The 23,989-nt window shown below is 37.1% G+C and overlaps 1 protein-coding gene across 2 annotated transcripts in view; it reads right to left on the reverse strand.

Annotated features, from left to right (window-relative positions):
• The window catches only part of MARCHF1 (membrane associated ring-CH-type finger 1), a 304,632-nt gene that overhangs the window by 176,884 nt on the left and 103,759 nt on the right, over positions 1 to 23,989 (reverse strand). For both annotated transcript variants that reach the window (XM_060114799.1, XM_060114791.1), the window contains exon 2: positions 52 to 102. In XM_060114799.1, the coding sequence (XP_059970782.1) occupies positions 52 to 102 (51 nt within the window). The remainder of the gene's footprint in view (positions 1 to 51; positions 103 to 23,989) is intronic.

Genomic DNA, 23,989 nt, shown 5'->3' on the forward strand with positions numbered 1-23,989 from the left:
TAAAATATGTAAATTAATAAACAATTAAGAAAATGAATATAGTTCACTTACTTTTGAAATATTACTTGATCGACTTGCAGATCGCCCTGGGGATTTGTCATTCTGAAAAATAAAATTAGAGACATTGATTAAAAATATAGCAGTATTCTTTGCTGCTGAGAAAAGAAAGCACAGCATAGGCCAATGTGTAGATGTCCTCTGTATTGTTCTAACAGACATAAAAATTGCTTACACAGGATGGTATTTCTTTTACCAAATTTTATTTCTCTAGTATATATCGGTGTCCTTTTGAAAATGTTTCAATTATTATCAGGTTATATATCAGTCTAGGAATATTTATTTCCAGGAAACACTTATTTCTCTAGAAAAACATATGAAATTCCTTTGAAATAGAATTAGAAATGAAAATATAGTCCATTATTTCCCCTTTTCTTCTTCTACCAGTAAATTCTGGTTCTCAGTGTCAGTAAATATTGCCTACTGGGTACATGGTACATAACATCTAACTCCTGTTCTGCTAAAATACATTTTATCTGTCTGTTCAGTTATTTTATTTTCAAAATTTAAAAAAAAAATAAAGGTAATTTAAAATTTTAAAACATTTAATCATTTAAATTAAAAATATTGAGAAATTATTTTAAAATTTAAAACTTCAAAATAAGTTTAAAAAAATTATACCTCAGTTCTTGCCTCTTAAGGAATTTCCAATTTCAGAGGAAAGAAGCATGAAAGAAAGCTTTTGAATAGATACATTTTTTTAAAAGTCATACAACTGTAAAGTAGAATGGGTCCTTGAAGAGTGGCACTACCTCATTCAAAGCCTGGAGGCCTTCTGCTGCCTGTAAGCAGGGCCAGTCCAGGGCCTTATGGCCAGAGCTGGTGGGAAATTGACCTGACAAATCAGAATGTGTGGTACATATACCAAGAGATCACAGCACACCTTTCCTGCTGTGGAAAAAGTGTTGGAAGAGCTTGTTCTGGAAACCAAAAGTTTGTGAAGGATCTGTATTTAGCACTTTAGGATTCTTTTTAAAAAACATTTCTGAGCATTTGGACTCAACACTGCAATGGATCTGAGTAGACAACTACAGTGCATCTTGACAGGGGTCATTTTTTTTTTCTTTTTTTCTTTTTTTTGCGGGACGCAGGCCTCTTACTGCTGTGGCCTCTCCCGTTGCGGAGCACAGGCTCCAGACGCGCAGGTTCAGCGGCCATGGCTCACGGGCCCAGCCGCTCCGCGGCATGTGGGATCCTCCTGGACCGGGGCACGAACCCGTGTCCCCTGCATTGGCAGGCGGACTCTCAACCGCTGCGCCACCAGGGAAGCCCCGACAGGGGTCATTTTTGAGAACGAAGCTGTTATAACAACCTGTGGGTCTGAAATTGTCCTGTGATGACTGCTCGAGACAGTTTCAGAAACACAGGGTAAATGTGTTATTGTGGAAACACAGTAGCTGCATTAACTGCAAGTTGTCAGTGGCTGGCACAGGCTTGCAGACATTTCAGCTGAACAGCACTTTTTCTTTTACATGCAACATCCATATCATCCAACCACGGATGTCACGGTGGAGCATGTAATTACAAACCGAGATGAGTCACAACTGTACGATTAGTTACACCTCGTAACAGCCCCGCGATCCAGCTGGAGATTAATGTGTGTGTTCCCTGAAGACATTTTTCCTTGATTAGCTTCCTCTGGTGATGGACAGCGGTACTTTTCTACTGACATTTCAACTCCTCTTCTAGAGACAAGAAAACAAAACCAATCCATCTTTCCTTCTCAGTGAAATTGAGGATTTTGACACAGTATTGTATAGAACAAAGGTCAATGATACAACAGGTTTTGAGAAGAGTTTGGTTGTCCTGGTTGTTTTACTATGTTTTCTATTTTTACACGATATTTGAGAACATGATCAAGGAACTAGAATTGAAAACTCTTCAGCAAGAACCAAGAAGTACTATTTATACAAGAAATTGATCTGGCATCAGATTACTTAATTTTTCCAACCAAACGGGACTTTGTCGTGTTTTGAGATTAAAAACAAGGAGGGCCATGGCCTTCCATAACTGTGAATGAGTTCAGTGTGAGGTCGTAATAAGCAGATAATTCCCATATGCTTCAGCCTCCCCCAGTCTACTGGGAGGAGGCCTCTGCTTTATTATTTCATACTTCAAGAGACCTTTTACATTGAAATCAGTTAGCTCTATTTCCTCTTAATACAAGGTTAGGCATTGAAGGAAATAAACAAGCTTAGGCAAAGGCTAACTTTTTGCAGTGCCTAAGGTCTCTTGTTATATCCATTCCAGTTAACACATGGGAACAGAGAGGTTACCCTATTGCTGCAACGGCGGTGATATAAAATGTGGTTTTGACTTGAACTAGACCTGCACCCGTGGCACTAATTCTAGCAAGAGTGTACTTGAGATCCCAGACCTCCAAATTCCTCACTGTGAAATGGGCAGATAATATATTGGGGATTGGATCGAATGAGTTATAGATGAAAACATTTTAGAGATTACAAGTTTATAATATTTCCATTATTATTCACAGGTAGAGGAAACACCCAAAGAGCCCCCTCAAAAATCATGACAATCATCACAGGTTACTAGACCCATAATTTTAACATAAACACCTCTCTATCCTGCAACTCAACCTCTACTGTGGATTAGATTCTGGCATATAAAATTCAGGGATGGAAAATCAAATTTCTCTCTACCAAAGGGGATTAAGGAAGTCTGGTCTGCCTTGCTTTTGAAGCAAAGCTCCACAAGCACTTTCCCTCTTGGAATACTTCCAAAGCAATCTGTTCAATCTGCTACTAATTAATTAAATGGCTTGTCCCATTACTATTGCAATGACATATTCTTCTTTGTAGATTAGCCAAATATGGTTGTCATACCTCATTATGATCAGTTTAAATTCTTTACCTTAGATTAAATAGAAGCTGTCTCAGAATCTAACATAACTTACTGGTACCCAAATTATAGTGACCTTGTAGGTCACTAAAAGCTGAAACCAACAAGAGTTCCAGACAAGTCCACACGAAAATTATGGGATCTTCAAGCAATAATGTTGATGAGCTATTTTAGTAGATCAATCTTAGCAGATTGTTCACAGCATGCAGAGGGAGAGACTTCTAGTTTCATAAGCATGTTTAAATCTTTTCAAAATTTCCAATTTTTGGTTTGATATGAATGTATCTGATATTGTTAGTTTTGTTTTGTGATTATTATTAATATAATAATTGCTTTTCAAATTTGACCTTACTAAACATGGTTGGATTTTTATTACCAGCAGGAGAAAATGATTACCAAATGAGGAAATCATTACTAAATTGTTTTAATATATTTAATATTGTAATCTAAGGAAAGTGACATAGTTCCTTTAAAAGGGGATGCTCTGTGTTAAAGAATGCATAATGCAGTGGACTTGTATTTATCTACAGAGGAGTACTCTGTATATCCATCGATCAGAAGACGGCAGTAAGGAAGCTTGAAGGAGGGTTTTATTTGTTTGTTTGTTTTTTATTTTTTATGTAAACTAAAGGGAAAAACAAATTATTTCTGACTTCAGAAATCAGAATAAGACAATCTCACACAGACCACTGCTATGATGCTATTCTGTAGTTTTCCTCCTTTGTCCTCTGCCCACCCCCTCTCACCCCAGGTTAAAATTCAAGATATTTGAAAGGAGAAAAAAAAATGAGGCAATTTTGAGGGTCATCTGAAAAATTCTAAGTAGACCATGAAACTATTTCTGTGAGAATTAAAGAATTAAAACTTGAAATAGAAGAAAAGTCTTTGAAAGCAATGTGGTTTGTAAACAAAAAATAAATGACACAGAGGAACTGAATAATACAATAAAACTCAATTAATAGATGTATTAAAAATCTCATGTCCTTTAAATTAAAAATACTTTAAAAATTTATGTGGCTTCAAATAATACCTCAACAAAAATCTTCAAGTAGAGATTTTATACCTCAACAAAAATCTTCAAGTAGAGATTTTATTTTATTTCTCTTCAAGTAGAGAGTATAAAAGGTACTTCTTTTGATATTGAGTCAGTAAAATTAGAGATAAAAATTTGAAATGTTACTAATAAATCTTGATCACCTCAAAACTAACACATTTTAAGATAATGCTTGGTCCAAAGAAATAACCAACTGGAAAATTACAGACAGAAACTCTGGAAAATGTTATACTAAGACCTATGTAACACAACAAAAGCTATATCCAGATAAAAATTTATGACTGTAAAGGCCTTTGTTATTAAAGAACACAGTAACAAAAAAATGCAGTAAAAAGAAATAATAAAATATAAAAGCTAAAACTCATTAAATGGATATAAATAAGGAGGATAAAGAAATATTTCTTAAAGCAGGTTTTTGAAAATAATTACAAAATAGATGAATTTCCTATAAGACTTATTAAGGAGAACAGAAATATGTAAGAAATAAGAAAGGATAATCAAGGACACAGAAAAGATTAGAAAAATTATACGAGAATGCTCCATGTAATGGTATTACAACAAATTTGAACACCTAGAGGAAATGAATCACATTCTAGCAAAATAAAAGTTGTCAGAATTTATTCAAGAAGAGGAAAATTTGAATAGATAATTAACAAAGAAGAGATTGGGTAAGGAAATAAAAGTCTATATGCCCTGCAAAGGATAAGGGCATGATGATTTCACAACTGAGTTGTATCTTACTTTTAACGAACACATAATTCTAATTTTATTTACAGTATTCTTGACCATAGGAACATAAACTTCCTTAATCCATATTATTAATTCTGCATAAATTAATCTCCAAATGTGTTAAGACAGTATCCAAAAAGATATAAAGAGGGAAAAGAAAATTATGCTCTGGTCTTACTTTGGACTACAGACACAAAAATTCTTTTAAAATATTAGCATATATCTAATAGTAGTATGTATCTTTGATACACCAGCAGTGTACCAAAAAATGCTGAAGGAATAAAATAAATAGGATTTATTCCTGATACTTCCTTATCAGGAAATCGATCAACAATTCAGTAGATTAATACATCAAAAGCGAAAAACTATGATCTTATAGTTAAGATGTTTAATAAACCTCAACAGTGTTACTAGAATGTAAGCTCTTAGTAAAATAAAAATTGAAGGAAATCTTTAAAAGTGATAAAGACAATATCCTAAAAACCATTACCAAATATTATTCTAAATGGTAAAATACTAGAACTATGTTAATTAAAGAAATTCTATTAGGGCTGCTAGCTCTTGCTATTATTATTCAACTTAAGAGTTTCTAACAAATTTAACAACAAGAAAATGAAATATGTGATAGAAAAAATTATTGAAAAAGAAGCAATAAACCAATTTTCTCTGATTGATGATATGATATTATAGAAATTCCAACTGCCTCTAGTTATAAAAGAAAACTGAAGTAAATGAGACTTTAGTACAATGGCTAGATACAGGATACGTATATCATGGCAGAGTCTACTAAATTTCCTAAAACCCCACTATACCTTCTTCTGTCCTAAGAAAATAGTAATTAGGTATACATCATCCCAGTCACATTACATGTCCCAAGCTTCCTTCCAGTTACAGGTTGCCTATGGCCAAATTCCCTCCAGTGAGATGGGGACAGAGCTAACAACGGTCAGTTTCCTGCTTGTCCCGTAAATCTAAACTTTCCTCCGTACTCCTTTCTACTGCTCTGTGCTAGGATGGTGTCTATCAGAGCAAGCCAGGAAGCACGTATTAAAGATGGTACAGCTGAATTCCCGAGTTCCTGAATGACCACACAGTGAAAAGCCATGTGCCAATTTGGAACACACACTCTAAACCATCACCAGAGAGAAATTAACTTGTATTTCTTTGGGGCCACCACATTTCTGGATTTATTTATATAGCAGTTTAGTCTACCCTAATGGAAATACTGCAAAATCAATAGCTTTCTCCCTTCTAGTTTTAAATATCCAGAAATGTAAAAATAAAAACCAAATCTATAAAACATTTAAGAATAAATTTAACAAGGAAATCATAAAGTCTTATTAAAAATATAAAGTATAATATCTTAGGAGTATAAATCATGATCTGAACAAATTCTTTGATGGCAAGAATATTTCATAAAGTATAAATCCTCTACAAATTGCCATATAAATAGAATGTGGTTCCAGTGAAATCTCCAAGGGGGTTTATTTCTTCTTTTTGGAAGTAGAAAGATAAAATGATCTTAAAGAACATATATAGAAAAAGAAATGCCTGAGAATATCCAAAAACTAATGAAAAAAAGGACATCTCCTTGTGCTAGGCACTGCCCACATTAAGTCACTGTGATTAAGTCAATATGGTATTGGCATAAGAATTAATTAAAAGTCAGTAAAATCCAGAATAAGAAATCCAAAAATAGGCATGAGAATTTCACATTTACAAAAACTAGTATTCAAGTTAATATTGAAAGGATAGTTGATATAATAAATGCTTCTGGACAACTGGCTATCCATGTGAAAGAAGAAGTGAAACCCGTATCAAATAATATATACGGTCAGACTCCATATAAAACAAAGTCTAAAATGTAAAAAATAAAGTTTTAAAAATAAGCCTATATTATAAATGCAGTCTTGGAGTGAGGGAGATCTATATAACTAATAAAGGAACCAGAAGCTATAAGTTGTTTTTGGTTAGATTATATTGGAAAAAATACAAAAATGAAAGTGAATAAACAAACAATTGAGTTAGAAAAAAGTACAACACAGAAGACTGATAAAGTTCAATTTCTATAATAGTCCAAGAGGTTTTGTCTAGTCACAAAAAATGGTAACAGAAAGAATCCCAATAGAAAAAAAATCAAGCAAAAGACAGGAATAGAAATGCACAAAAAAGGACTACAGGTTGTTAATAAGTGTATGACAACATACTTAAAATCACAAGCAGTCAGGAGAATGCAAATTAAAGTAACAAGACATTGCTTTAACCCATTATGCTGGAAAAATGGAAAAGAGTGATAGCCTCTATTTCTGGTGGGGATAAGAAGAAAGATTTCTCTCAAAAATTGCTAGCAGGAGTGTGAATTTTTGCAGTATCATTTAAAAAAAACATCTGGCAACATCTGTTAAAATTTTAAGTATCATTTTATGCAGTAATCTCACTCCTGGGAATCTATTCCAGAGAAATAAAATCACTGGTACAAAAGGATATGTAAATAAGGACACAATACAGCTCTATTCTTAACTGACAAAAAAATCTTGACAATAAAGATGTGCCAGTTGTTAATTTAATGTCTGGAACCTTTAAACCCACCCTCCTAAATTCTACTCTGAAGCTGGGACTCTGCGAAGTCACCCAGCTCCCCCTGAAGAAGGACACTGCAGGGAAACTGGAAGCTTGGGAAAAGAAAACAGGATTTGCTTCCTGTTGGCTTCTTATCTGCTTCTTGTGTTCGAGCATTAGTCTAGGAACGATTCTTAACCACGGCAGCAGCAGTTCCTTCCTGCAGCCACAGCTGAGCCTGTGCAGCTTTTCTCACACCTGCAGAAGCAGGTTTTAGACACCAGCACCCACCAGCTGGCTCCCTCCTCAGAAGTCTGAGTTTCAGTTCCATGGGGCCCCTCTTCCAACCTTTTAATAATTCCAATTTCTTTCCTCTGTTCACCCAGACCTAGGGGGGATGACTGCTTCCTGCAATTCCAATTTGTAATATCTTGCTCTTCTGTTTTTCTTTTTTTCCCCCCTTCTCTCTTACTTAGTGATCGTTAACAGCCAGGCAATAAATCTTTACAATAAATTCTCTGTGATAAAACAAAAAGTCTGTTTTCTCTCTCCTGACTAGAACCTAACAGAGTAAACAGTGCTCATCAGTAGAGAAATGATTAAGTAAGTTATAGTGGAGCCACACCTTGGAATATTATACAGTAATGAAAAAGGATGAATTGGCTCTCTGCCATTTGACCTAAAGGGATTTCCACCAAATAAGACTGAGTGTGAAAAGTAAAATGGGAAGTGGTATAATAGGACTATTTGTAAAACATATAAGGGCAGACCCTCTGTAAGTGTCTCTGTGTGCACACATTTGTGTGTAGACATGCACCATTACCCAGCTATGTGAAGCTGGAAAAAGTCACAGAAAGATACACATGCATTTCTGGGGGTGTGGATGGGAGGGCAGATGGAGGAGATAAGGTAAAAAAGTCCTTACAAAGCAAAAGAGCATGTGGAAATTGTTTATGTAAAATTATATATGGATGTGATGCACACACAGAAATTACAATCACATATGAAGTTAGGCAGATGGTAATATATATGATATGTTATCAAGGTAAAAAAAGAGTTAAAGAACAATGTGTAGAGGGTAATTTCATTTCTTTAAAAACTAGTATATAGAACCTTTCTACATAAAAGCAGTGTCCACACTTCTGAAAGAAAGACTGTCTCCTGATGAGGGACTTGGCATTCTGGAGAAGTTAGTGCTTGTGATTCCTAGCATGCGAACAGAAGGAGATGAGTTTTTTAAAAAGTTTGCACACTCCAGTGTTTCAAACCAAGTCTTATTTGGATGGAAAGAAAACTAAGATAGAAAAGTGATTATTGGCTAAGTTACCAGAGCACCAGGGAAAAGACTGTGAGGGTTTAATTCCCACATCTTTACAGTTATGAAAAGACAGAGAATAAGGGGCACAGAATGGCTGCTAAATGCAGGAAGTGATGGCTTCAGTTCAGGGGCTTGTGTGAAAGGTGGTTACTACTTTTTTTTTTTTGGTAATTACTTCTTTTTTAATTGAAGTATAGTTGATGTACAATATTATATGTTACAGGTGTACAATATAGTAATTCACAATTTTTAAAAGTTATATTCTATTTATAGTTATTATAAAATATTGGATATATTCCCCATGTTGAACAATATACTTTGTAGCTTATTTTATACCAATTACTTTGTATCTCTTAATCCCCTGGCCCTATCTTGCCCTTCCCCTCACACTTCCCCTCAGTGGTAAGCACTAGTTTGTTCTCTATATCTGTGAGTCTGCTTCTTTTTTTGTTATATTCACTAGTTTGTTGTATTTTTTAGATTCCACATGTAAGTGATGTCATACAGTATTTTTACATTATATAAAGTCAGGTCAGCATAAGCTCTTAGCGTACAGCAGCTGAACTCATAAAACTGAAATGTAAGCAATTCTGCTCATTCCCACAATTCTGTCCTATATGACTATGTTCACATTAAAAGTGGGAAGCTCACCAACCTCAAGTATTCTAAGAATATACACGTAATTGACAAAACTTCTCAGATTTTGTATTGACCCAAGTATAAAATCCCCTTTGGTCATATTCTTTCTTTCATAATAATATTCCTACTCCCCGTTGCCAAAAGGAAAATCTGCCATCAGTTTCCTTAAAGTTTTTAAAAAACATTCTTTATTAATTATTCATTCCTTATTAATTAATTGACTATTTTCCTTATAATTAGTTAACATTTCACTGACTTCTAGGCTTTTCTTCCTGCCTTGGAATTTCAGACTTTCAGTAATAAAGACTTCATGTGTTCATTTGCGTTGCAAATGTATTTGCAGGCTTGCTTGATAACTCGTACTTGTCCCTTGGGATCCACGCCCCACTCTCCACCCTGCTCCGTGCCCAGAAGGTACACTGGCAAGAATTTCATCACAGCCTCCTTTCCTCTCTAACAGTTTCATTCCACCATTGCAGAGCCCAGTAGGAGATTGTAGGAACAGAGGATAATGAGGTCAGAAGTCTTCGTCCCCTCCCTGAGACCTACCAGAGGCTGGCTGTGTCCCTCAGTTGGAGTCAGGTGGCTCTGTCCACAAAGCCCTCTCTGTCTCTGGTCCAGAGAATACTCCTTTCTCCCTGGCTTTTCAAGCCTGTAGGTGGTAACCACCCACTGCTGCTTCCATCCAGGGGGCACTGACCTATCCCTTGTATTTTTTTATACTATGCTCACACTTGTTGTAAACAGACTCTTAATTCTCCCCTAATTATCCAATTCGGAAGTGCCATCTGTTTCTTTCTAGACCCTGATGAGAAAAGTCATCTTTAGTATTCTTTGTCTAGCCTTATTGTTATTATTATTAATAATTTTTGCTTTTTTTAGTCAAATTAAGATTTTAGAAGTTTACTCTGGAGGTACAGTCATATTTTATCAACCACTGTCTGCAGCTACTAGAAAATCTATCAAGTAGCTTTCAAGCCACTTTTGGTATAAGAGTTATATTGTTTTCTTCTATGGGTTTAATTTGAGATTGGAGGCATGTTTATAAGACAGTATACACATTAGAGACCAAGCATTTAAAATGTGTCACTTGGTCAGATGCTTGCGTTAGCATTTTTCATCTTCCATTCTATTGGAAGTGCATTAATAAAACACTCTAATGATTAAAACATCTATTTCTTAAGACATTGTCAGGGAAAATTCAGGCCAAGTTTTTTTTATTAAATTCTGGAATAGGATTAACAAATTCTGAAACCTTCATGGAGCACACACACACATATGTTTCGGCAATTTTAGGGTCTGTGCAATTGTTGGCAATTCTCCCTTCTGTACTTGTGGAAAAGCCTCACTTTGTGATGTTGCTACTTCAAGCCTGTTGTCCCATTCTTGTGCCAGCCTTCCCCTATTTGTGCTCCTCAACTCTATTATGCAACTTTCTCTCTCCTTCCTCCATCAGTAATTTATAAAGAAATGTGATGAAATTTTATCCCTGGGTATGAACATTTTGGTTCTGTAAAATAGCTGAGGACACATGAGATTTCCCTAGTTGGGCAAATGGGGACAGTGACCTAGACAGGGACCAGAATACAGTCATAGAAAAGGTGATATTGCCCAGGTGTCACACCTTTCCCTCACTGTCATTTATTTATGGTCCATTTTCTTATAACATCTTTATTGGAGTATAATTGCTTTACAATGGTGTGTTAGTTTCTGCTGTATAACAAAGTGAATCAGCTATACGTATACATATATTCCTCATTATATGATAACATTGGCTCAGCAGGGAGTGTGGAGTTACAAATCTTGAGGCAACATTTTATGGGTTATTTTAGGAAAACAGCCTGAAATTCAAACTTAGTTTGCATGAATGCAAATCCCAGCATGCATGCAAGAGATCACAGCCAAACTGTTTCTAAATCTTTATAGCAGCTTTAAGACAGCCTTTCTGTCTTTATCTTTTTCTATTGCTCACCTTCCATTGCTAGAGTAATCCCTTCAGTAGTTATTTAAAAGACAAACACAAAAACCGAACTCACACTTTCGGGATTCTTGTCTACTCTTATCAGAATAATTATTAGAAAAATGAAAGAAGGTAGGAAAACAAGTAACCTCACAAGAGCCCATAGTGAAATCAAATTTAATTTTTCCACACATGCATTCTCTTGGATCCAGGAGGGGATGATTTGGAAAGGCACTGGCGAGTGATTATCTCATAGAGCATTATAATTAACAAAGAGTAAATTTACCAGGAGGGTTGGACCCAAATTCCAACTACATCACTTATGATGCCATCTTGGGCAAGTTACCGATGTATTTGCAACTTCTGCTGACACAGCGCAGCCTGCCAATAAGGACACAGTCCTCCCAAGGTGGTTGTGAGAATTAAATTGGAGCATGGGATCATGTGTTCAGCATGGTACATTATGGGCTCAAGAAAGGGTAGCATAGTTAATCTCATATTTTATAAAAACTTTAAATCTTATTTCTCTGCAGGCTGTTATTACATTCTAGGCATACTCTGTTAAAAATAGAAGTTCTGAATCCATTTCTTGAAAATGTGGAAAAATTAGTTTTAGAAATACATTATGAAGCATTTTTTCACAAAATTCAAACTACCCCTATGGGTAGTGGTAGAGGTGAGATCCTGACTCATCCCCTTGGACAAAGCCAGTGTAGATGGGACACATGCCTCGGGCTGTCTCCTGAGTGACACTCACAAACAACAGCCTCAGTGGGGCTTGGCCACCGCTAGAAAAGGATCAACAAGTCAGCACACTGTGGTGGACAACTCTGAGGAGATGGGAAGAAACGATGATGGCTACCCAGTAAGACAGCAAATAGTAGATATATAGTAAGACAGTAATGATAATGAATAAGCATAAGAAGGATTTTGCAGTCAGGTGGTCCTGGTTCAAATTCTAGGTTAGTCCACCTCTCAGTCGTTGTGTGACCTTGGCCCCGTCACTTTCCTTTTCAGTGCCTCATGCTATTCTCTCACTGGGTTTTCATGGTTAGAAGCACAAATATCATATGATATCGCTTATATGTGGAATCTGAAAAAAGCGTACAAGTGAACTTATCTGCAAAACAGAAATAGAGTCACAGATGTAGAAAACAAACTTATGGTTACCAGGGGATAAGGGGGGGAGGGATAAATTGGGGGACTGGGGTTGACCTATACACACTACTATATATAAAAGAGATAACTAATAAGGACCTACTGTACAGCACAGGGAACTCTACTCAGTACTCTGTAATGGCCTATATGGGAAAAGAATCTAAAAAAAGAGTGGATATATGTATATGTATAACTGATTCACTTTGCTGTATAGCAGAACTAACACAACATTGTAAATCAACTATACTCCAATAAAATTTTTTAAAAAAAGAAATAGCAATATTATATGCACCGGACTGAGTAAGATTTCTGGCACATGTTTCCATAAAAAGTGATAGAACTGGCTTGAGCCTTTCAAGTTTCAGGACCCCCTGATTTTCCGCCAGACACATAAAAGCTATCCCAGATAAACATAGAATATAAGTAAAAATTTGCTTGCTATGCAGACGCCACTCGTATAGAAATCCCCTAGCTACCAATTCTGTTACTGTCCTCAAACTTCTTTTACTTAAAAAAAGACTCATTGTACATAAATAGCAATTACAAATAAAATTGATTTGGGGGTAAGTTTATCTATTATTCTACTATCCTGATAAAGTGTTTCTCAAGGGAAGGGATTATATTTCCATTATACTTTTATTCTCTTTAAATCTGATCAAATACCTGTGTGAAACATCATCAATGTTTAATAAATGAGATAGAACTACTATTAATTCTCTATGTTTCAGAGAGATATTAGCATAGGTATTCTTGAGAATACTAGACAGCAAGCATAGGATGCTAATATATATATATTTCATTCATGAATAATAAAATATGCCTATTTTCTGCATTTATAATGAAAAAATTAAAACCCATACCTATTTGTAAAATGTGGCTAAATTATAAAGCCACAAATATCAAGTAATATTGGATTTGTTTTGATCACAGTGTATTATATTTTGGATATCACATACAATATTATCAACTCCTTCATGTGGTAACATTATTTATGAAAGTTTTGTAGCAGTGCTGGATTAATCAGAAGTAATCATACTTTGACCTAGGATGGTGAGCTGAAGTTTTAAAAGAGGTAAAAAGAACAGTGGGCTGATTCTGGCTGAAAAGTATTACCTGGAATTCTGGTATTACACTGCATCTGACTCTCCCCCAGGTATTAGCTGACTCTCCCCCAGGTATTAGCTTTTATATATTTGAGATTTTCTAGGTTTATAAAGTGTTTACATGATTTCAGCCACTCAGATGTGGAAATCTGAAGGGGCTGAACTTTAATCTCAGTGGAAATCGTTCAGATCCAAGACACGAACATATATGCAAGAAGGGAACATGAATTAATGACTATTTATTAAAGACACTTTAATTTCTTAAAATAGAAATAATCTCTAGGGATAAAATATAATAAAATCAGGGCTGGTATATCTGCTGAAAATTCTCTACTTCAATATGAGTAGTTCAAAAGGCATTAAGACCTTTGACCATAAGCAGATTCAAAACAATTAATGAATTTCAACCACACTCTATGGGATCAATAAAAAATCAACACTTCCTAGATCTCCACTTAAAATAAGATAGTCCAGGGAACAATTCAGTTTCTGACATTTTTGAAAAGCATAAAAAAATATAAAGTTAAGAAATTTTCCCAAGAATACAGTAAGATAAATATGGGCTGTAATCAAAATATCTCTGGTTCAAAATAAAACAATGTTAGTGAATTATTATTCATCACCAAGAAGATTTATTTGCTTATGTAACTAGTTTTCTGCAAGTCTTTATGGAAGAACAAAATCGAACTTTTATGATGGCTCTTCACTTGTTGGCAGGTTCTAAGAAGCCTATCAAATCTAGTAAATGTGATCCAAATTAAGTAAAAACAAAAACAAGCATTCAACAGGTACAATTATTTCTCTTTAGTCCTAATTTTAAAATTTGCTTCAGAGTAGAAGATGCACAAGCTTATAACGTTTATATGTACGGAGACATTTGCAAATTGCCTTTATAATAATAGATGAAAAGAGTCATTTCACAGCCTTCTGGATGATAATATAGATGGTTCTAAGATGTTGATTCTAGACAGAATTAAAGTCAACTTCAAATCAGGCAATCTGTAAAACCATAAAAACCCATTATTTCTATGTATGGATATAGGGAAGCAGAAGCTTAATTTATAAACATATATATAGAACTGATCATGTTAAAGAACTGTGGACCTGCTCCCTTGGCATGTGGAGCCCCAGGGACACACTGCTCCCTGTGTTTCTGCAGTGCTGCTGACTTCCCTGATGCAGGGCACCACCATGTCTCCGATCAGTCCCCGGGTACCAGGGGGTAAATCACCCGTGGGCAGCTGGCAGCGCTGGAGTGCAGCCACGTGCAATAGAACACCACCTAAAAACCAAAGGGGCACAGAACCGCCAAAGTTTGAGTTGGCTGCTAAGAAGCAACTCCAGGTTTAGAAACTATTCAAAATCTAGAAGGATACTATCCATAGTTATTCTAAATGGACAAATTAGCAAATCTTCTCATAGACATTAACGGCTTCTCCTTAGTAGTATAAATTTCTTGAGTTAATAATGTGTTAATTTATAGTGTCTCTTGAAAAAAATAAATGTCCTGAGTGGTATAACATGATAGTTGTTGATTAATTTGTTTTATTGAGAAGTTTACATTTCAAGCATTTAAAAAATTGGTGATAAATGTAGTAGCACAAAAGAAGAAAACACAAAGTACAGTAAAAGAAAAATTTTTAAATGGGAATTTAAGTGGTAATAGTAATGCACTTTCCATTCAATAAGTGGTTTAGAAAATTAATTTCAAAATAAGTCCTCAAAATTTTCATAGTCTGTATTTGTGAGGCAGTATAGAACAGCATGTAAGGGCACAGAATCTCAAGTCGGAAACTCCAAAGCTGGAGTTCTGGCTCTATCATTTGCTGATTAGCTGTGCAATCTTAGGACACTTACTTAACTCCTCTGTGCCTGTTTCTGTAATTGTAAAAGGTAAGTAACAATGGTACTTATCATTAAATACCTTTACTGTAAGAACTAAATGGGATACTAAATATTTTAGCCTATAACAAGTTAATATCTGTTTTTCATTTTTATTAAACTATCATGTTTAGAATGACATTATTTTATATTTTTCATGGCTTCCATTGATCTAATAATGCAAAAAAATTTTTAAATGATGAGAAACATAAGTGATCACTTGGCCTTAACTTTTAACATTTCACTGCATTTTATTGCATAGAATTACACATTTTATCAAATTAATATTTTAAAAGTAATGCTGCATGAAGAACTATGCTAGCATGAGCCATCAGAGCATTCATTACCAAAGGCCAGATCTAAGAGGAACCTTTTGAACTTTCTATTTTTACAGATGAAATAGATATGAATGAGTGAAGTAATTTACTCGAGGCCCTGGTTAACTTGTGGCACCTCGGTTTCTGCCATAAATCTAGCATTTATTCAGCTGAACTTATTCAATATTCATTATTTCGTTCACTTATTCATTCAATCAACAAACACTTATTGACACAAATAATATTGGGTATCAGACACCCAGCTATAACCCTCTGTTGCTTTTTGACAATACAGTGAGTAAAATGCAAATGTAAAGGGCATAAAATAACTAACATTTATAGTGTACGTATATAAATTTTATTGATGTTAAAGAATGTTTACTAAGTGACCTGTGGGGTTATCAACCTGAACTTCACAGAAATAGGAAATGATGAGAAGAGTTTTAAAGACAGTAAGGTCCATGTGCCCTGTAACCTTCACATAGGAAAGAGAAGACCAGGTAAAATGATTGCCATGTTTCAACTAGTTGTAATCAGCTTGCTACCTATATTCGCAATAGTGCTAAGACCTTTGGACCTGAGCACGTGAGTTTCCATTACAGTAACCTCAATTGGGTGAGCCCTGGGGAATCCAATATAGTCATTTACCTCCCCGTCTTATAGCATAAAGTCATACAGCAGAACCGACATATGTTTATGGGCTTATTTCATAAGTACATTGCTTCTCATTTCAAGTACAGACATTAAGAAAGCTGATTGTCATTCAGGATTTGCACCCACACAAGCCTAAAGAGACTGAAAACAGCCCTGTCATATCTTCCATTAGAGATGGAGTGCCCTTTTAATAATTTCTTTACTTGTTTAACTGCTGTTTTCTTTCTTCCATATCCAAACAGCATGACATGTACCTATTAATTGTGGTTCAGTGAGTTCTTGGCATCACACCCCAAAAAAAGTCCATTATTTTTTATTGCTTCTCCCCCTCTCAGTGCCACCTCCACCTCCATTAACCACGGTAACAGTCTTTTTGCTGAATTCTTCTCCTTTTTCAAACTCCTAAAAGTTGGAGTGCCCCAGGGATTACCTCTTGAATTTCTTCTCTTCTTTATCTATACTTAACCTATTGGGCGAGCTCTTTTGGTTCTACGGGTTTAAAGATAACCAGTAGGATAAAGGCTCTGAATTCATAACTCCTTGTCTGATCTCTCCTCTGAATTTCAGACTCACCTGCCCAACTTCCTTCTCATCATCTCCAAAAACTTACTTAGCATCTCTATATAGATATATAATACGTAACTCAAATTTACTTGTCCGAATCTAAGTCATCCCTACAATGATGCAGGACAAGAACAACGCAGATAACCTAGGGCCTGCTCTAGATAATTGCACTTGAAAGGAGACACCATTGTCCACACCTTTCATGAAGCCCTTGGTGTTTAACCAAAAGAATAAATTTTAAAACTGAATTTTAATTATGTTCAGAAAAAAGTAGGATAAAGCTCCCTACGGCCCAACACACCACGACACATACACAATCAATTCTCCTCATGGCAATTAAGATTATTCTTTAAAAAGCAAATCAGGCCACTCAGGAATAGGAATCCTGTTGAGCATTACTCACTGCAAGTTCTTGATTCAAGACTCAGTAAAAAGAAAACAAACAACTAAAAAAATATGCAAAGATTTGAACTCTTAACCAAAGAAGACATACAGATAGCAAGCAAGCACATGAAAGATATGTAACATCATTAGTCCATCATTAGAGAAATAAAAATTAAAACCACAGTGAGCTACCACAAAAAAATAACTATTGTGGCCAAAATTTAAAAACAAAACACAAAACAACTGACCAGTATAAGTGTTGGCAGGACATGGAGAAATGGGAGCCCTCATCCACTGTTGGTGGGAATGTATAATAGTACAAGTACTTTGGAGAATAATGTGGCAGTTTCTTAAAAAGTTAAATATACATCTACCATATGACTCAGTCATTCTACTCTTAGATGTTTTAACCCAAGAGAAATGAAAGCATATGCCCACAGAAACACTTGTACACAAATATTCATAAAAGCCTTATTTGCAATAGCAAAGAAACCTGGAAACAAACTAAATTTCCTTTAGTAGGTGGAGAAGTAAACTGTGGAATATTTATGCAATAGAATATTAGTCATCAATAAAAATGATTGAATTACTGATGTGACACAAAGTGGATGATTCTTAAAATAACTGTGCTGAGTTAAGAAGCCGGACCATCATGAAAAAATCTACAAACGGAGAGGGGGAAGATGGCGGAAGAGTAAGACGCGGAGATCACCTTCCTCTCCACAGATACATCAGAAATTCATCTACACATGGAACAACTCCTACAGAACACCTACTGAACGCTGACAGAAGACCTCAGACCTCCCAAAAGGCAAGAAACTCCCCACGTACCTGGGTAAGGCAAAAGAAAAAAGAATAAACAGAGACAAAAGGATAGGAACGGGACCTGCACCAGTGGGAGGGAGCTGTGAAGGAGGAAAGGTTTCCACACACTGGGAAGGCCCTTGGCGGGCAGAGACTGAGGGTGGCGGATGGAGGAAGCTTCGGAGCCGCGGAAGAGAGCGCAGCCACAGGGGTGCGGAGGGGAAAGCAGAGAGATTCCCACACAGAGGATCGCTGCCGACCGGCACTCACCGGCACGAGAGGCTTCTCTGCTCGGCCGACGGGGAGGGCGGGGCTGGGAGCTGAGGCTTGGGCTTCAGACGGAGCGCAGGGAGAGGTGGGGTTGGCGGCGTGAACACGGCCTGAAGGGGCTACTGCGGCACTGCTGGCCGGGAGGGAGTCCGGGGAAAAGTCTGGAGCTGCCGAAGAGGCAAGAGACGTTTTCTTCCCTCTTTGTTTCCTGGTGAGCGAGGAGAGGGGATTCAGAGCGCCGCTTAAAGGAGCTCCAGAGACGGGCGCGAGCCGCGACTATCAGCGCGGACCCCAGAGACGGGCATGAGACGCTAAGGCTGCTGCTGCCGCCACCAAGAAGCCTGTGTGCAAGCACAGGTCACTGTCCACACCCCACTTTCGGGGAGCCTGTGCAGCCCGCCACTGCCAGGGTGCCGGGATCCACGAACAACTTCCCCGGGAGAGCGTGCACGGCGTGCCTCGGGCTGCTGCAACGTCACGCCGCCTCCGACGCCGCAGGCTCGCACCGCCCCCGTGCCCCTCCCTCCCCCACGCCTGAGTGAGCCGGAGTCCCCGAGTCAGCTGCGTCTTGTCTGAGCAAAGAACAGACGCCCTCCGGCGACCTACACGCAGAGGCGGGGCCAAATCCAAAGATGAGCCCCAGGAGCTTTGCTAACAAAAAAGAGAAAGGGAAACCTCTCCCAGGAGCCTCAGGAGCAGCGGATTAAATCTCCACAATCAACTTGATGTACCCTGCATCTGTGGAATACCTGAATAGAAAATGAATCATCCCAAATTGAGGAGGTGGATTTTGAGAGCAAGATTTAAGATTTTTTCCTCTTTTCCTCTTTTTGTGAGTGTGTACGTGTATGCTTCTGTGTGAGATTTTGTCTCTATAGCTTTGCTTTCACCATTTGTCCTAGGGTTCTATCCGTCCTTTTTTTTTTTTACTTTTTAAAAATGTTTTTCTTAATAATTATACTCTTATTTTAATAACTTTATTTTACCTTTATTTTATTTTCTTTTATCCTCTTTCTTTCTTTCTACTTTTTCTCCCTTTTATTCTGAGCCGTGTGGATGAAAGGCTCTTGGTGCTGCAGCCAGGAGTCAGTGCTGTGCCTCTGAGGGGGGAGAGCCAAGTTCAGGACACTGGTCCACAAGAGACCTCCCAGCTCCACATAATACCAAACGGCGAAAATCTCCCAGGGATCTCCATCTCAACACCAAGACCCAGCTCCACTCAAAGACCAGCAAGCTACAGTGCTGGACACCCTATGCCAAACAACTAGCAAGACAGGAACACAACCACACCCATTAGCAGAGAGACTGCCTAAAATCATAATAAGCCCACAGACACCCCAAAACACACCACCAGACATCGACCTGCCCACCAGAAAGACAAGATCCAGCCTCATCCACCAGAACACAGGCACTAGTCCCCTCCACCAGGAAGCCTACACTACCCACTGAACCACCCGTAGCCACTGGGGACAGACACCAAAAACAACGGGAACTACGAACCTGCAGCCTGCAAAAAGGAGACCCCAAACACAGTAAGATAAGCAAAATGAGAAGACACAAAAACACACAGCACATGATGGAGCAAGATAAAAACCCACCAGAACTAACAAATGAAGAGGAAATAGACAGTCTACCTAAAAAAGAATTCATAATAATGATAGTAAAGATGATCCAAAATCTTGGAAATAGAATAGAGAAAATGCAAGAAACATTTAACAAGGAACTAGAAGAACTAAAGATGAAACAAGCAACGATAAACAACACAATAAATGAAATTAAGAATACTCTAGAAGGGATCAATAGCAGAATAACTGAGGCAGAAGAACAGATAAGTGACCTGGAAGATAAAGTAGTGGAAATAACTACAGCAGAGCAGAATAAAGAAAAAAGAATGAAAAGAACTGAGGACAGTCTCAGAGACCTCTGGGACAACATTAAACACACCAACATTCGAATTATAGGGATTCCAAAAGAAGAAGAGAAAAAGCAAGGGACTGAGAAAATATTTGAAGAGACTATAGTTGAAAACTTCCCTAATATGGGAAAGGAAATAGTTAATCAAGTTCAGGAAGCACAGAGAGTCCCATACAGGATAAATCCAAGGAGAAATACACCAAGACACATATTAATCAAACTGTCAAAAATTAAATACAAAGAAAACATATTAAAAGCAGCAAGGGAAAAACAACAAATAACACACAAGGGAATCCCCATAGGTTAACAGCTGATCTTTCAGCAGAAACTCTGCAAAGGAGAAGGGACTGGCAGGACATATTTAAAGTGATGAAGGAGAAAAACCTGCAAGCAAGATTACCCAGCAAGGATCTCATTTAGATTTGATGGAGAAATTAAAACATTTACAGACAAGCAAAAGCTGAGAAAGTTCAGTACCACCAATATCACTGATGAACACAGATGCAGAAGTCCTCAACAAAATACTAGCAAACAGAATCCAACAGCACATTAAAAGGATCATACACCATGGTCAAGTGGGGTTTATCCCAGGAATGCAAGGATTCTTCAATATACTCAAATCAATCAATGTGATACACCATATTAACAAATTGAAAGAGAAAAACCACATGGTCGTCTCAAAAGATACAGAGAAAGCTTTCGAAAAAATTCAACACCCATTTATGATAAAAACCCTCCATAAAGTAGGCATAGAGGGAACTTTCCTAAACATAAGAAAGGCCTTATATGACAAACCCACAGCCAACATCATCCTCAATGGTGAAAAACTGAAAGCATTTCCACTAAGACCAGGAACAAGACAAGGTTGCCCACTCTCACTACTCTTATTCAACATAGTTTTGGAAGTTTTAGCCACAGCAATCAGAGAAGAAAAGGAAATAAAAGGAATCCAAATCGGAAAAGAAGAAGTAAAGCTGTCACTGTTTGCAGATGACATGATACTATACATAGAGAATCCTAAAGATGCTACCAGAAAACTACTAGAGCTAATCAATGAATTTGGTAAAGTAGCAGGATACAAGATTAATGCACAGAAATCTCTGGCATTCCTGTACACTAATGATGAAACATCTGAAAATGAAATCAAGAAAACACTCCCATTTACCATTGCAACAAAAAGAACAAAATATCTAGGAATAAACTTACCTAAGGAGACAAAAGACCTGTATGCAGAAAACTATAAGACACTGATGAAAGAAACTAAAGATGATACAAATAGATGGAGAGATATACCATGTTCTTGGATTGGAAGAATCAACATTGTGAACATGACTCTACTACCCAAAGCAATCTACAGATTCAATGCAATCCCTATCAAACTACCACTGGCATTTTTCACAGAACTAGAACAAAAAATTTCACAGTTTGTATGGAAACACAAAAGACCCCGAATAGCCAAACCAATCTTGAGAACGAAAAACGGAGCTGGAGGAATCAGGCTCCCTGACTTCAGACTATACTACAAAGCTACAGTAATCAAAACAGTATGGTATTGGCACAAAAACAGAAAGATAGATCAATGGAACAGGATAGAAAGCCCAGAGATAAACCCATGCACATATGGTCACCTTATCTTTGATAAAGGAGGCAGGAATGTACAGTGGAGAAAGGACAGCCTCTTCAATAAGTGGTGCTGGGAAAACTGGACAGAGACATGTAAAAGTATGAGATTAGATCACTCCCTAACACCATACACAAAAATAAGCTCAAAATGGATTAAAGACCTAAATGTAAGGCCAGAAACTATCAAACTGTTAGAAGAAAACATAGGCAGAATACTCTATGACATAAATCACAACAAGATCCTTTTTGACCCACCTCCTAGAGAAATGGAAATAAAAACAAAAATAAACAAATGGGACCTAATGAAACTTCAAAGCTTTTGCACAGCAAAGGAAACCATAAACAAGACAAAAAGATAACCCTCAGAATGGGAGAAAATATTTGCTAATGAAGCAACTGAAAAAGGATTCATCTCCAAAATTTACAAGTAGCTCATGAGCTCAATAACAAAAAAACAAACAACCCAATCCAAAAATGGGTAGAAGACCTATATAGACATTTCTCCAAAGAAGATATACAGACTGCCAACAAACACATGAAAGGATGCTCAACATCATTAATCATTAGATAAATGTGAATCAAAACTACAATGAGATATCATCTCACACAAGTCAGAATGGCCATCACCAAAAAATCTAGAAACAATAAATGCTGGAGAGGGTGTGGAGAAAAGGGAATACTCTTGCACTGCTGGTGGGAATGTGAATTGGTACAGCCACTATGGAGAACAGTATGGAGGTTCCTTAAAAAACTACAAATAGAACTACCATACGACCCAACAATCCCACTACTGGGCATATGCCCTGAGAAAACCATAATTCAAAAAGAGTCATGTACCAAAGTGTTCATTTCAGCTCTATTTACAATAGCCAGGAGATGGAAACAACCTAAATGTCCATCATTGGATGAATGGATAAAGAAGATGTGGCACATATATACAATGGAATATTACCCAGCCATAAAAAGAAACGAAATTGAGCTATTTGTAACAAGGTGGATGGACCTAGAGTCTGTCATACAGAGTGAAGTAAGTCAGAAAGAGAAAGACAAATACCGTATGCTAACACACATATATGGAATCTAAAAAAACGATACTGATGAACCTAGGTGCAGGGCAGGAAGAAAGATGCATACGTAGAGAACAGACTTGAGGACACAGGGAGGAAGGGGAAACTGGAATGAAGTGAGAGAGTAGCACTGACATATATACATTACCAAATGTAAAATAGATAGCTAGTGGGAAGCTGCTGCATAGCACAAGGAGATCAGTTCGATGCTTTGTGATGACTTAGAGGGGTGGGATAGGGAGGGTGGGAGGGAAACGCAAGAGGGAGGGGATATGCGAATATATGTATATGTATAGCTGATTCACTTTGTTGTACAGCAGAAACTAACACAACACTGTAAAGCAATCATACTCCAATAAAGATATTTTTTAAAAAAAGCTGGACAAAAGAAGAGTGCACACTTTTTGTAATATCCCAATTATAGAATGGAATGTCCAAATTCTAGAATATTCAAACTACTCTAGAGATAGAAGAAAATGGGTAGCCTCCTGGGAATGAGAATGGTGGGGAGTGGCAGTATGGAGGAACTGCCCCGGGATACAGGACCTCCTTTGGGAGAAGGTCATGTTCATTACATTGGTTACAATAATGGTTTCAACACGTCTATACATATGTCAGAATGTATCCCATTGTACACTTTTAACATTGGCAATTTATAGTATGTGAGTTATGCCTCAATAACATTGTAAAAATATATTAAATCAGATCTTACCACTCTTCTGCTCAAAGCCCTCTATTGCCTTCCCATTGTTTTGGAATAAAATTTGAAGTTCCTACGTTGAGTTAAAAGGTTCTACATAACCTGGCCCCTGTAACTCCATCTGATCTTCCTTCTATTCCATAATATATCAGACATGCCCCTGATTGGGAGCATTTACTATTCCCTCAACTGCACACATGTTCCCTACGAATCCTCACAGATGCTTCCTCACTTTCTTTATTCTCTAATCAAATGCCACCTCCTCAGAGAAGTCTTCTTTGACCACAGCATTTAGAGGAACCCCTACAAACTCATCACGTTTCACTCTTGATCCCATTACCCCCACCATTTATCTCCCTGGCTATCATAACCACC

This window comes from Mesoplodon densirostris, chromosome 1 (genome assembly GCF_025265405.1).
Source record: "Mesoplodon densirostris isolate mMesDen1 chromosome 1, mMesDen1 primary haplotype, whole genome shotgun sequence".
NCBI lineage: Eukaryota > Metazoa > Chordata > Mammalia > Artiodactyla > Ziphiidae > Mesoplodon > Mesoplodon densirostris.